This window comes from Rhinoraja longicauda, chromosome 31 (assembly GCF_053455715.1).
Source record: "Rhinoraja longicauda isolate Sanriku21f chromosome 31, sRhiLon1.1, whole genome shotgun sequence".
Taxonomy (NCBI): Eukaryota; Metazoa; Chordata; class Chondrichthyes; order Rajiformes; family Arhynchobatidae; genus Rhinoraja; species Rhinoraja longicauda.
This window is the reverse complement of record NC_135983.1, coordinates 18,711,207-18,727,317: the sequence shown is the minus strand read 5'-3', so window position 1 is coordinate 18,727,317 and position 16,111 is coordinate 18,711,207. Positions and strand designations below refer to the sequence as shown.

Sequence of the window (16,111 nt, the reverse complement as noted above, 5' to 3'; positions counted from 1 at the left end):
TACAGTGAGTATGTAGCCATACTCGGGTTGCTCTCCCACACCCGCATGCGTGAATAAAAAAGGTATCATTACTTTCTTAAGGTGTCTAATGTGGTTTGTTGTCTGAAAGCAGGGATTGAACTATAACATGTTGATAACCCTTGATCATGCAGTAACTATGGAAAGAGAAACAGAGGTATCATTTTGGGTACCATTCATTTGAAATGATTGGGAAAAGGTTGCTAGTTGTGAGGCAAATTGTGAGTAAAATGTACCTAGAATATTAGATGTTTTCAGATGGTGTTGCTAAATGGTGGAATAAAGAAGCATTGCAGGAAGGATGTGGTGATTTTAGTGCAGTAGAGATTTACCAGAATGCTGCCTGAATTAGAGGGTAGTAGCAAAGAGGACAAACTTGAATTGTATTCTCTGGACCACTGGAGGCTGAGTAGAGACCTGATAGAAGAATATAAAATGATGAGTCAGAAATAGGGTAGACAGTCAGAATTTTTTTTGTGGAAAAGTCAAATACTAGAGGTCATAGCTTTAAGGTGAAAGGGGCAAAATCTAAAGAAGATGTGTAGGGCAAGGTTTTTTTCACACAAAAAGTGGTGGGTGCCTGGGGAGGTAGAAAAGGCAGATACAATAGTGCATTTAAGAGGCTTGTAGAGGCTTAGATAGACACACGAATATGCAGGGAATTGAGGAATATGGATCGGGCAGAGGATATTAATTTAATCTTGCAGCATGTTCGACATGGACATTGCGGGCCAAAGGGCTTGTTCCTTAGCTGTACTGTTCTATGTATGTATTGCGGCAGCCTACAAATAGGCCTATAAATAGTTTTTTGGTGAACACCAGAGATTAAAATGTGGGTTTCAGAAGATAAGCCATTGTCAATCCATCCTGAGTAGGTAAGTATGAAACCACAAATGTAATCTTGTCACATTGTGCAACCCGAATGAGCATTGTAGTCCAACAGCATTATCAACCACTTCAAGAGTATTCTAGAATCCACATCAACTAGCTTGAAGTGATATAAACCACTCAAAGATTATTGTGTTGTTATATACTGAGGAAATGAAAAGTGAAGTTGGACCCACCTAATCACTCTAATAATACCAATATGGTAAGAGTACACATTTTAGGTAGTCTGCACCTGATTTAAAAGTGGTAGATTAATCTGTGTTGATCTCAGCACTCTTTTTCATTTAGGGCCAGAAAACAATGAATAAATTTTAAAAAACACAAAATTGGCAAAACTTGTAACCAACTTAGCCACTCAGCATGTATACAAGCATATTGACAAATAGTGGAAATAGTCATGTAGGAAATTCGACATATGGACAGAATCAAAGTCGGCTGCCCCAAAATTTGTATTAGTATTCCAAACAAAAAATGAACTACAACTGTGCTCGCTCAACAGACCGCGTCCTTCTTTAATCATAACATAATCTGTATCTTCAATAAAAAGTGTAAAAGGCTGGTTGTGTCTCAGAAAATAATTGCATAAATCTATCCTTAACAGTGTTAAAAGTTTAATATTTTAAGCACAAGAGAGTCTTAATTCAAGAACTAAAGTACAAATTTGAATATTAACATAAAGTTTACATTTATCATTACAAAACATAAACACTTGAAATGTACATTGAAACATTTTTTTTTTACAAGGACTTTAACTACTTGCAAAGTTAAACAATTGATTTAATTTTACAATGTAGTTTTCCTACTTAGCCTCCCCCCTCCCTTTATTGGGCCCCACTTTTCTCCCTTCCTCACTGTTGCCATGCATCCACCTTCAGCTGGTTTGACATTCTTAGCTATAAACTGAATGCTAAGAATCAGTTATTATTATTATTACTATTATTCATTTGTATAGTGTTTCTTTTTAAATGATTTAGAGAAAGCATCATAAATGATCCTTATAACAATTGAGAATCAGTGAATGTATTCAAGCATTTCCCTTCCTCTTCTACAGACAGTGACTCATTCTGCAATGTAATTCCTTGTTCTAAGACTCCTATGTGCAATCTTATTTGTCTGTGGGAGACATCTTGTGGGAAATACTTGTGCAGGAAATTACAGCAATTTTGAAAGAAAATGGACGATAATTAAAGGAAGCATGGGGTAGCTGGGTGCTTGACATTTGCACTGAATTAGACTAAGGGAAGCAGGACATGGATGGCGTGGTGCAGATATGCTTGGAAGAGTTGACAAGAAAAGATTATGTGCATTGTACATGGAAAATGGGACGTCTGAGAAATAACCTGCAAAATTGGTACGTGAAACAAGTGTAGGAGTCAAATAATGTACTTCATTATATTTATGCCGTAAAATTCATGAAATATCTAATTCAAGATATTCGTGACAATATCAGTGAAAAAATGGCATAATGGGCAGGAGATCATGCTTGATTCAGCCACATCTTGAATATGGCCTCCTATACTATTCCCAGAACTGCACTTAGCTTTTGCAGCCTCACAGCTGCAGTCAGAATAAAACAGTCTACCAGCAGCAACTGCTTCTCAGGGAACAGAACCAAAAAGCCATGTTTCCTGACTGCACTGATGACCCATTGAAAGCTTGGACCTTTTTGACTGTTTCTAAATGTTTCAGATTATTAAGTGCTTAATCGAATTTAATAAATTATGTTAAAAAAAGAAAATTATTGTTATTGCTAAATGTGAAAATAATATTTAATTTATCATTCATTTATTGAGTATATATTAATTTAAACTAACAGAACTAGGAAAAGTTAGAAATCAAAAATATTTTATGTTAGTGGGAGAGATGAAGAGAAAAATGAGGACACAACTGCAGATGCTGGAATCTTGAGCAAAACAAGATTCAGTAGCTCAGTGGGTCAAACAGCATCTGTGAAGGGAACAGATAGGCAATGTTTCGAATTGGGATCCCTTTACAGAGAAAAATGTTTGTGATGGAGTGGAGACCGCCTCATTAGACATTAAAGGACATGTCTGCCCTTACCTCCCCTTATCTGAAACTTAAAAGAATTTTGATTTCTAACTCTTTAAAATAAAATAAGTGATCGTTTTTATTTATTGGAGTGCTGCTGGGCTTCCAGAGACCGATTTCTGATGATGTCAATGTCTACATATGGAATGTGTATCCCTTGCTGCCTTGCACAACAACTCAATCTGCTTCCTGTTCCAAAAAGATTACAGAATTTAGACAGCTGCAGAGCTCGAATCATAGCAGCTATCCAGGAATCTTGTGTTCACCTACGTAAACATATTTTTTCAGTTACACACTTGGTCCAAATTGCAGGAACTACAGTTGAGGCAGGAGCATGTTAAAGGTACTTGCCATCTTCTGTGTAGATGCCCTACACATTTACTTTATACTTTGCCCTTCTCACCTTAAAACTATGCTTTCTAATATTTGTTTTTTCTTAGTTCCTGAGACCCTGCTGTATTCTCATGTCACAAAAACACATGTCTGTATACCCCATTTCAATTGTAGTGTTTAGTGCCAAATACACCTTAGTGGTGTATTGTTGCAGGTCTATGACTAAAAGGCAACTGTTGACATCCTACTGCTGCTCATCCCGATCCTCCTTTGAGGTCCATTCTAAGGGGCAAAAACCCCCCACTCATTTTATAGAAAAAGGAAAATCCTAAAAATAAGGCAATTTCTAAACTGTACTATGACCTATATTTCATGGCTTGAGCATGTGTCTTTGTTTGTTTACTGTCCATTTAAAATCCTTGTTAATTTATCAACCCAAAGGCTTCCTCAACAACCTATCGCCGTCCCAAATCTGGTCCCAACCCATCAAAGATATTCTCTTTGTCCTCCATATTCCTACCCTGCTCTCTCTTCCATTAACAAATAATGTGTTTTGTATCTTTACCAATTTAGATGAAGGGTCCTCAACCTTAAGAGTTCACTGTTTCACTTTCCGCAGGTGCATCTTGGCCTGCTGATGTTTACAGCATTTTCTGTCTTTATTCTAAAGCATAGCTTTAAGGTGAGAGACACAAAGATAAAAGGAGAAGTGCGGGGCCAATTTTATTTTGTACAGAAGGTGGTGAGTGCCTGGAACGTGCTGCTGGGGGTGGTGGAGGTAGATACGATAGTGGCATTTAAGAGACTTTTGGGTAGCACATAGAAATGCAGGAGATGGAAGGATGTGGATCATGAGCAAGCAAATAATGCTTAGTTTTGGCATCATGTTCTGCACAAACGTTGTGGACTATTTTATGTTCTGGATGAAGTAACTGTACAAAGAGTTTTCCAAACAAACTCTAACCCATAAGTAGGTAAGCCTGAGTTTGCTTCAGCTTCTTCAACATTCACTGCATATGCATCTTAATTTTACTGGCAAAGTTTGGAAAGCCTGGTAAGTCTATATACCCAACATTTTGTCAATTCTCAATTGAGAAATATACCTCTCCTGAGAAGCTTCACCATGCAACCTATGGTGCACCTGTAAAGATATGAATGACATTAGATTGCATGGGGTTGTTTGATGATTCTTTTCAATCATTTTGACAGCCAACCCACACTCAAACCCAATCCCACATGCTCTCTCTGGTTACAATAAGACTAGTAAGTTTGTAAATTAGTTTTGAACGCTGGCAATGTCCCAGAATCTACTACGCATGAAAAGTTGAAATAGTCAGAGTCTACAGTAAATAAATATTTCTACATCTTATCATCTCGGCCTGAATATGCAGAATCCAAAAAAATATCACTCTTGATATATACACATGGTAAAAATGAAGCAAACAAGACTGTATCAAGACTATTGCCCAGTAAGGAATCAGGCCTCTTTGGTTGCTTTCCAAGTTATGACATAATAATGTAAATATGTTATTTTTTTAAATTCTAATACACATTGTATCATTAGATTTAGAATCAATTGAGTTGAACCAATTTTATATGCAGTGCTGCACTTTTTAACTTCTGGCTTCAACAGAGAAAATAATAAAAAAACACTCTTCATTCAGAATCTATTTCAGATACATCTGTCAGGTGTCAGTTCTTTGGCAATGTAGAGTGCAATATCTGCTGAGGAAATCCCTTATACATATTATCCAACTACAAATTTAGCTTTAAAGAAAGTGGGGATTCTTACATTAGTTTAGAATAGTTGGTTCAATATTTAAACACTGTGATCTTCATCTTGGGTAGTTCCTCAGAGTAAAAGACGCCCTTTAAAATTCCAGATTATTTTATATAACTGAATTTAAACTCCATCATTGTTGTGATTTGTTACTGCAAATCACTGGATTATTAATTCATTAATTTAAACACTACAGCTTTACTCCAATAATTTTGTGATCTCTAGTGTTAGAACAGATCTTTCAATGATCATGTGATCAACAAAAACTGGGGAGGTCATGTCTTACAAACTTGATTGGGCTTTTTGAGTAGGAAATGAAGATGATTACTGGCCTACGCTGGTGGAGGCTATATAATTGGAATTTCGTAAAGCTTTCAACAAGGTCCCTCATGGTAGGCTGATACAGAAGATTAAGGCACATGGGAACCGTGGAGACTTGGCAGATTGGATTCAAAATTGATTTGGTTACAGAGTATAGTGGTGCAAGGTGTAATTCTAACTGGAAGTCTGTGACCAGTGGTGTTCAGCAAGGATCAGTGCTAGGACCTCTGATGTTTGTGATATAATTAAATGATTTGGATGGAAATGTAGACGGGCCAATCAGTAAATTTGCATATAACTAAAAATTTGTGGAGTTGAGGGTAGTGAGGATAGTTGTCAAAGGATTCATCAGGATCTAGACCAGTTAGAAATATGGGTAGAGAAATGGCAGATGGACATTAATCAGGCTAAGTATGAGATGTTGTATATGGACTGGTCAAATGTAGGTGTGCAAAACTTTGGAATATTGTGTGCACTTCAAATCACGACAACGCTAAGTAAATTTCTGTACCTGCTGTGCCCTATGTGACCACTCTAACTGACTAATGTCTTCTCTGTTTAAGTATGGACTTGGATGAATTCCCATGCCACTCGCCAGGGGTATCCCGGCAAACCACACGCCAGAAAAATCCCGGCAAGCCACGAGCCAAGAGTATCCCGGCAACCCATGGCAAAGCCAACCAGCAGGCCCAGCTCACCTGACGCGGACAGAGGTCCAAGGATTGCCCAGTAGGCCAGGCCCGCCCGCCACGGACCGAGGACTCATTCACCAAGGACGGGGGACCCACCCGGTAGTCCCGGCTAGCCCACAGCGGACTCTGAACTTGGCCCCGAGCCACCCTCGTCCACGGAAACAGCCTCTGGACTCAGCCCTGAGTCACCAGCATCGACAGGAGTCACCTCCAGACTCAGCCCCGAGCCACTGGTGTCGGCGATCACGTTGCCTAACCCTACTGGTAGCCGGCCGCAGAACCTGACTGGAGTGGGTCCAAAGCACTTCTCCGGGAAGACCGGGAACTAGAATGAGGAGAGAGTTGGATGTATGAGGGGAAGAGTCGGTCGGCTGCCAAAACAAGGAGGGACCCGGTGGGCGGAGGCCCCAAAAACAAGGAGGGATCCGGTGTGGTGGGGGGTTGCACAGAGAACAAAGAGGGACCATTGAGTACTTTGAAGGTGCCAGATACAAGGCAACTCTTTGCGTACTTGTATATTATGTGCACAAACAAAGAATCACAATATACCTAGGTACATGTGACAATAAAGTATAATTGAATCATTGAATTGAATTGAATCATTGAATAATGCAGCAGGGAACCACAGAGTGTGAAGAGGGACAGAGGTGATTACCCTTTCCATGTGATCCGACTGCAGATAGCACTTCTAAACTACTCTCCACTCTTTGTGAAGCTGCAACATCTGAGCTGGTGGCTCCTTCTATTTGCAAAGGCTCACCAGCCTGGAGTGCTGTTGGTTGTATTTCATCAGTCTCTAATATTACCCCAGTCATCACCGCCTGCCCATCTGAGAAGGCCCTATTTGTTCCTTTTCCTTGTTGTCTTTCCTTTAACCAACACCTAATCCACACAAGTATTTCACCCCAATATTTCCTGTGCTCTCCTCTTGTTCACTAACCTCCTGTATGGGATCTTATCAAACATTTCTGATAATCCAAATACATGACATCCATCAGCTTTACTATATATATCCTTAACAAATTAAAACTAGACTATTCAGGATTTGAACACTAAACCTCTCACACCTCAGATAAACCACATCCCTCAGCAAGAATCATATCCCTTGACAACAGTATTTCGTACAGATATACTGTAGGGTAGAAATAATATGTAGTATGCGTAAATATAACAATAACCGGAAAACATGAAGTGGCTTTAGAATATACAACAGTAGAGCACAAGAACAGGCCCTTCAGCCCACAATGTCTGTGCCATACATGATGCCAAGATAAACTAATCTCATACGCCTGCACATGATCCATATTCTTCCATTCCCTGCATATCCATGTTCCTAAACAAAGGCATCTTAAACACCACTACCATATCTACCTTAGCCACTACCTCCAGCATAGCGTTCCAGGCACCCATTGTCATTTAAATGTTGCCCCTCACACCTTACAGTCTTCGACATTTCCACCCTTGGAAAAAGGTTCTGAATGTCCACTTTATCTATGCAACTGAAAATTGTCAATAGTGGGGAAAAGAAAGATAAGCACAAGAGATTTCAGAAGGTTGTAGGTCTGGGGAGATTGCAAGCATTAGGAACAGAAAGGCTGAAGAAGGGTCTCGACCCAAAGCATCACCCATTCCTTCTCTCCAGAGAAGCTGCCTGTCCTGTTGACTTATTCCAGCATTTTGTGTCTATCTTCGATTTAAACCAGGAACAGGAAGGCTATGGAGGATCTTGGAAATTATTTGCTATGCCTGAGATGAACCAAATTCATTATTAATAAGTTGCAATAGGTAGTTTCTCCAACAATTTGACTGCCTTTCTTGCTCCAGTTTTAACACAGAAATTTCAACTTTTACATCAGCAAACTGTGTGTTGGTGAGAAAGTGACCGTTTTTATGATGTTTTCTCTTTTCTGTCTATGGAATATCGATTGGTATAGTACTGAGGTATTACATAACATCAGTGTGCTGGAAACAATATCATGAAAAAGATAGCATGCTTAATTCTCTATTGTTATCAGCAAACATAATTCTATGACAGAGAAGGATCTTAGCTGTATCCCATGATGGACGGTGAGGGGTTTGGTAGAGGATAGAAAGAGGGGAAGAATAAAGGCCCCCTTTGAGGGAGTTAAGTGAAATGGAGGTAGGTTATAGTCAAGGACATCCAGAGAAGATTAATAACGGGAATGAAACAGTCTATATGTTTGTGAAACTATTTGAGGCAGGATACCAAGGAAGTCAAAAACAGAATAAAAAACTGAATTTAGCTAAAAGTTTAGGTACAAAAACAAAGAAAAGAAACGTGACCAAGAAACATCACCAACATGACCAAAGACTGCGAGTGCGGATGGCGCCTCCAGACTATGGAACATCTGCTGAGCTGTGACATGCTGCATGACACATACACTGTAAAGGATCTTGCAGAGGCCAACGACGTGGCACTAAAATTTGCTCACTATTGGCAAACAGTTGTGTGATCAGCCATGATCGCATTGAATGGCGGTGCTGGCTCGAAGGGCTGAATGGCCTACTCCTGCACCTATTGTCTATTGTCTATGACACAAAATAATAATAATACCAAAGGCTCAGGAGGATAAAAGCTGATAATTAAAAAGAACTACAAGGGGCGGATCAAGGCAGTATGTGCAATGTTAAATAGATGCCACAGAAGAAGACACCCAATGGAATAGACTGATTAAAGAATGGCCTCATTATAAATTATCATTCTTTAATGCAGAAATAATTTTAAAATTAGAAGATAAAGTCATCATCAGTTGCCAAAACCCAACAACATACAACTATTATATTTGAGAATGATTATTTACAGTTATTTACATTCTTATGATGTGGGGGGGTTTATTTTCTTCTGCTTTCATCCTACCAGAGCAGTTTTTTTTTCATATGTACTGAAATGTCTTGGTTGCAAATTGCAGACATTACCTACAATAAAAGGAGAAATAGCACAAAGGAAAATATGAACATGAAACGAATGCTGGTTTATATCCTAGCATGATACGTGTATCTGCAGATTTGTGTTTTTATAGACTGTATTTAATGGATGCTTTAAAGCTCTCTCTATTGCCAACCTATTCCCTGAGCAACTGTTTTAACAAAGGTCAAACTAGTCCTGAGCTATTTTCACGCAAGCTTGCGATTGCCAAAATAACTTACTGAAAATAGCACATTTTGGCCAACAATATTTCACAATTATAGTCAGTTATGTTTAAATTGTGGGAACAATAGTAAAAAAAAATTGGGGAAATGGTGATGTGATTGCAACTGACCACAGCAGAAGACAATGAAGTTTTATTAGAGAAACAAATACAAATCATAGCCACTATTGAATTATTACCATGTCTCAAATTAAAATGTTTCACATCAGATAGCATCATAAATTTTAATTATTTCACCTTGATCAAAAAATTATTTTGAATTGAATTGATAAACAGCCACACATATAATAGCTAATTCATTACTTTAAATAAACTGCTGGAAAAACTCAGCAGCACAAGAAAAGTAGCATGTGCGGAGAGAAAAGGATAGTCGATATTTCAGATTGAGACTCCATATCAATATCCTAATGTAGGGTCTCAACCTAGAAACTCAACTATCCTTTTGTCTCCACAGATGCTGCTTGACGCACTGAGTCAGTTTTTACTCGATTCCGCATATGCAATTATTTGTACCTTCATAAATTCTAGTACTCTAAAGAATGCAGTGAGGCAATTTAAAAAAATGAAATATCAAGATATGATTTAAATTTATATTGTTTGATTTAGAAATGTTACTGTTCAATTCACCTCTACCCCAATAAGGTCATTGGACTTTGTCTGTGGAACTGATGGGCTACAATGCTGAGAACCATATTCTTCACTCTGTATCTTCCCCATTGCTCTATCTGTTGTCCTTGAGTTTGAACTGATTATATCTAAGTATGGTTGTTGTTGTTGTTGTTGTTGTTGTTCGTCCTTCGGGTTCGAAGATGACCATGACTTCACTTTCAGTTGGAGGATTGGTGACTGTGGGTCCGGAAGTGACTGGTGAGGCCAATCCGGGCCCGGAAGGCACGCCCACACGTAGGACACAAGTGGATGGCTGCTGCAGTGGAAGTGGAGGTAGCCCGGGCCTTGCGCGCGGTGCGTTTCCTCTGGGCCTCTGCAGTGCGTCTGTTCTCTGCTGCACGGGCTCCTGTGGTGAGCTTGCTACGCCAGGTTGGACGGTCCAGAGCAAGAGAATCCCAAGTGCTGAGGTTGATGTCCAAGTCTTTGAGGGACACTTTGAGGCAGTCCTTAAACCGTTTCTTCTGTCCTCCTACTGAGCGCTTGCCCTGACACAGTTCTCCATATAGAAGCTGTTTTGGCAGTCGACTCTCGGGCATTTTGACGACATGGCCTGCCCATCTGGCTTGGGCTTTCCGTAGGAGGGTGTGGACGCTGGGGATTCCGGCCTGTTCCAAGACCTCTGTGTCGGGAATTTTGTCCTGCCACCTGATGGGAAGGAGTCTACATAGGCAGCTCAAGTGAAAGTGGTTGAGCTGTTCGGCATGTCTGCTGTAGACAGTCCAAGTCTCACTGGCATAGAGAAGAGTGGTGAGTACGACTGCACGGTAGACCTTCAGCTTGGTGGTAAGGCTGAGTCCTCTCCGCTCCCAAACATTCCCACGGAGTCGCCCAAAGGCAGCGCTGGCCTTGGCAATCCTGTTGTTGACCTCAGCTTCAATGTTTACCACTCGCGAGAGTGTGCTACCCAGATAGGTAAAGCTGTCGACTGCCTGTAGGTTCTGCCCCTTCACCATGATGTGTGGTTCCTGATAGGGCTTTCCAGGCGCTGGCTGGTACATAACTTCAGTCTTTTTGGTGCTAATGGAGAGGCCAAAGTTGTCACAGGCCTGTGAGAAGCAGCCCATTTCATGCTGCATCTTCTGCTCTGTGCTGGCGTTGAGGGCGCAGTCATCAGCAAATAAGAAATCTCTGATGATGGTCTCCTTCACCTTTGTAATAGCTTGCAGGCGCCTGAGGTTGAACAGCCTGCTGTCAGTCCTGTACCTGATGTGTATTCCATCCTGGCAGTCACGGAAGGCATCAGTCAGCATGGCAGAGAAGACCATGCTGAAGAGTGTAGGGGCAAGAACACAACCTTGCTTCACGCCGTTTGTCACTGGAAAGGCTTCCGACTCGTCTCCATCATCTAGCGCTTTCACCATCATGCCGTCATGGAACTGCCGAACAATCGTGATGAACTTGCTGGGACAGCCAAACTTCTGCATTATCTTCCACAAGCCATCTCTGCTGACAGTGTCGAAGGCCTTTGCCAGATCGACGAAGGTCACGAACAGGTCGCTGTGCTGCTCTTGGCATTTTTCCTGGAGTTGGCGTGCAGCAAATATCAGGAAACCGCACTGGCTTTCTGGAAGGAGACCCTGCTCAAGGTGTTGAATGAGACGGTTGAGCAGGATGCGAGCCAAGATCTTCCCAGCTATGGACAGGAGGGAGATGCCTCGATGATTGTCGCAAGACTGGCGGCTGCCTTTCCTCTTGTAGATGTGGACTATGCTGGCATCTTTCAGCTGTTGTGGGACCTTCCCTTCATTCCACATGGACTGGAAGAGTTCACTCAGCTTCTGCATCATGACAGGGCCTCCTGCTTTGTACACTTCAGCAGGAATTGCATCTGATCCTGGTGCTTTGCCACAGGAAAGTTGCTTGATGGCCTTTGTGACTTCTTCTTCTGTTGGGAGGTTGTCAAGGTCCTGGTTGATCTCCATCTGAGGTAGGCGAGTGATGGCCTCGTCGTTGATATTAGCAGGGTGATTGAGGACCTGGTTGAAATGTTCAGCCCATCTCTCCAGAATCTGCTTCTTCTCTGTCAGCAACTGGGTCCCGTCTGCACTGAAGAGGGGAGAGGAGCCAGAGGACTGGGGTCCATACACAGCCTTCAATGCATCGTAGAAACGCTTGGTGTCATGACTGTCTGCGTAGCCCTGGATTTCATCGGCCTTCTTGCTATACCATGCGTCCTGCATCTCATGGAGTTTCTTCTGTACCTTTTGTCTTGCACTGGCAAAGGCATCTTTCTTTGCTTGTGACGTGAGGTCGTTCTGGTGTGCTCTGAACAGTTGGTGTTTCTCTGATTGCAGTGCCTGTATCTCTTCATCGTTCTCGTCGAACCAGTCCTGGTTTCTGCGGGATGCTGGCCCGAGGTGTTCGAGGGCAGTGGAGTAGACTGCATCTCTAAAGGCCACCCACCGTTCGTCAGTGCTGTCCTGGTCATCATGGGGTGTGTCCACCAGCTTGCCATCAAGGTCTCTGGAGATTTCTTCTGCAATTTTGCTGCTCTTCAGCTTGGAGACGTTGAGCCTCTTTGCAGTCTTCTGACCTTGGGGTCTTCTCATGGGCACGATGCAAAGCTTGAGTATATCTGATCTGTTAGGCAGCATGTAAAACAAAGCTTTTCTTTGTACCTTAGTAATAATAAACCTAAACCTAAATGGAAACTGTAACCTGATAAGCAAAGCTGACAATAATCCAGAATTGCAAAGTAACCTCATTAGCTTGTAGCATTTACCGTAGCACAAAAATATACTACTGAGAAGCCTAACAATGGTAATTAATCCAGTATGAGCCAATGTGAAAAGATGTGAACTAATAACTTGCTCATTGATTGTCAGTTTTGGATTTTCACTGGAACCATGCAGCTCCAGAACCCATTGCACGTTTAAATGTGGACAGAGAGGCTGACATTCAGTGAAAGGTGGGAGGAACGTGTAAGAATGATTCAAGGTTTCAAGGTCAGTTTATTGTCACATGTACCAATTAAGGCACTGTGAAATTCATATTGATATCAGCATTTCTCTAAGGAGCTCTGTAGCGAACAGGCAGCAGGTGGAAAACATTCTATTTGCAGTCAAATGTCACATCACAAGAGATGGTTGTACTTTGAACACTGAGAAGCCTAAGTGACTTGTTGTAATACCAATGATTCTAACTGTTGGTAGCTAATCACCTCAGCCCCAGAACATTAGTGCAGAAGTTCAAAACATTGTTCTGACTTAAACATCTCCAGCTTTTCATGTATGATATCTTATAAGGTAAGAACTGAGGATATTCATTGATGACCACAAAAGTCACAGGTTACATTTGCATCTAGCAAAGGTAAGTACAAATGCCAAGCCACCATCTCCAGAGAGAATCAAACCCATGACATTCAATGGCATTGCCACCAATTCACTGACGAGAAACACACCGAGATCACCATATAAAATACAGTGGCTCTAAGTGTGGGCCATATATTGTTTTTTTTAAATGATGAAAGACTCACCTTTCCACTCCTAAATGCCCTTCACCATTAACATGGAACAAGTCAAGAATCCAGTGATTACTTTGCTTTACTTGTCTAGCTGAGTGCAGAATGAGCAACATTCAAAAAGCTTAATATCCAGGGGAAAGCAGTCAATTTGACTAACATCCTGTTCAACACCCTAACAATCTCTCCTTTCACCACAGGTGCAATGGATCTCTAGAGCGTTCCATCTATAAAATGCAATGCAGTTACTTGCCTATGTTTTGGTGACTGCATATCCAAATTTACAACCTCTACCAGTAAGATAATTAAACACATGAAAACTCCACCAACTGCAGATTTCGAGTCACACACCATCCTGACTTAGAAACGTATAACCATTCCTAAATTTGTCATGTTCGTGTACCTGACATAATTTCTGCATCAAACATGTGTCGAGTTGCATCATTATTGTGCAAAATCCCTATCAGAGCATTGCAGGGGAAATCAGAGCAAGTAATTTAGAAAGCAACTATTGTTGTTCACTTGAAGAAAAACTAAATCATACTATCTACCTTTTATTCTTTGAGAATCCTCCCCACCCTACCAACTAACTACCATCCACCGGGCTCCCACGGAAACTAAAAACGTTGATCTGCCCCTAACTCCTACAATATTCTGATCCACCAATCCTCTAAGGCTCCAAACACACCAGCCCCGTTGGTCACCCCACAGGTATTTTGTGCAACCAACCATCTGCCTCAGCCAATGATCTATGGCTCAATTATTCAATATTCCTCATTCAATGAACTTCTCCTTCATCCATTGATCAGCTGACATCCCTGCGCCCTATTTCCATCCCTCAATCTCTCTGCTAATCATCCAATGTGAGCAGGTTCTGATCCCACTCCCAACTTCTGGTGATCATTCTTGGGTACTACTGAAGTTTAAAATTGAAAACCTACGACAAACCTCTGGGCATTGAACTTAATAATTTCAAACAAGGATACTGCTGTCTCCATTTTCCACATTTCAAGGCTCAGATTTTTAATTGAACCTTGCACATGAATTCCTTTGGTTAATTTATGTCTTCTGAATTCCAATATTTATGAAAGGTCATAAAGTCATAGGTGACAGGAGTAGATTTAGGCCATTTGGCCCATCAAGTCTACTCCACCATTCAATCATGGCTGATCTATCTCTTCCTCCTAACCCCATTCTCCTGCCTTCTCCCCATAACCTCTGACACCTGTACGAATCAAGAATCTATCTATCTCTGCCTTAAAAATATCCACTGACTTGGCCTTCACAGCCTGCTGTGACAAAGAATTCTACAGATTCACCACCCTTTGACTAAATAAATTTATCCTCATCTCCTTCCTAAAAGAACGTCCTTTAATTCTGAGACTATGATCTCTAGTCCTAGATTCTCTCACTAATGGAAACATCCTCTCCACATCCACTCTATCCAGGCCTTTCACTATTCTGTATTTTTTAATGCGGTCCCCCCTCATTCTTCTAAACTCCAGCGAATACAGACCCAGTGCTGACAAACACTCATCATAGGTTAACCTACTCATTCCTGGGATAATTCTTGTAAACCTCCACTGGACCCTCTCCAGAGCCAGCACATCCTTCCTCAGATATGGTGCCCAAAATTGCTCACAATATTCCAAATGTGGCCTTACCTGTGCCTTATAGAGCTTCAGCATTACATACCTGTTTTTGTATAGAAGCACTCTTGAAATAAATGCTAGCATTGAGTGCTTTCTTTACGACCGATTCGACTTTTGGGAATCCTGTACCAGCACTCCTAAGTCCCTTTGCACCTTCGATTTCTGGATTCTCTCCCCGTTTAGAAAATAGTCTGCGCCTTTATTCCTACTACCAAAATGCATGACTTCACACGTTGTTACACTATATTCCATCTGCCACTTCTCTACCCACTCTTCCAACCTGTCCAAGTCCTTCCACCTCTTTTCGTATCATCCGCAAACTTGGCCACAAAGCCTTCAATCCCCTCGTCCAAATCATTAATACACAACGTGAAGAGTAGCGGCCCCAGCACCAACTCCTGCGGAACTCTAAGGTAAAGAAGGTAATGAATTTGTAAAGTTGATTTTATTTCCCTCCCCCTAAATGCCTCAGCATGTCCTGCAATTTTTGGTTTCATTTTGGATTTCCAATATCTGCAGATTTGTATTAATGAAATACTTCTTACCTTCAGGCAGTACTTGTGCAAGTCCCAGGCAACAAGTACAGTACAATACAGCACAGAGGATTAGGGCTCTCCTAAGGATTGGATTAAAAAAGATTGATAGAATAGATTAGAAATTTTGAAAAATAAACTAATCAATTCTCATTATAAGTCATATGTCCGTGCATTAGTGTTACAATCCTTTGCAATATTTTTACCCCTAACAAGATATATTCCACTAAGGCAGGCCCCCAATTCTAGGATAACTACCAGTGAAAAAAAATTACATTCCTAAATGTTCCTGAATCGGTTCAGAGTTTTAACACAATCAACATAGGCAAAAGTTGATTCCATGTGTCGGTTATGTTTTATGACATTAATATATAGTTCTCATTTCTTCATTTAGAAACGTATTCTGCAACTATCCTTTCTTGTATATTTTCTGGTTAATTTCATTGACATAAGCTTTTATTTTTCAAAAATAAAAAAGTTGAATTAATTAAAAAAACTAAAGGGTCTCATTTAAGAAAATAAATGGTATTCTGGAACCATAATTAG

General features: G+C 40.9%; 1 protein-coding gene across 1 annotated transcript in view; it reads right to left on the bottom strand.

Moving 5' to 3' along the window:
- LOC144608367 (uncharacterized) overlaps positions 1-16,111 on the bottom strand; it is a 334,350-nt gene that overhangs the window by 289,340 nt on the left and 28,899 nt on the right. Inside the window, 1 exon segment of the mRNA XM_078426045.1 lies at positions 15,578-15,648. Coding sequence (XP_078282171.1) covers positions 15,578-15,648 — 71 coding nt within the window.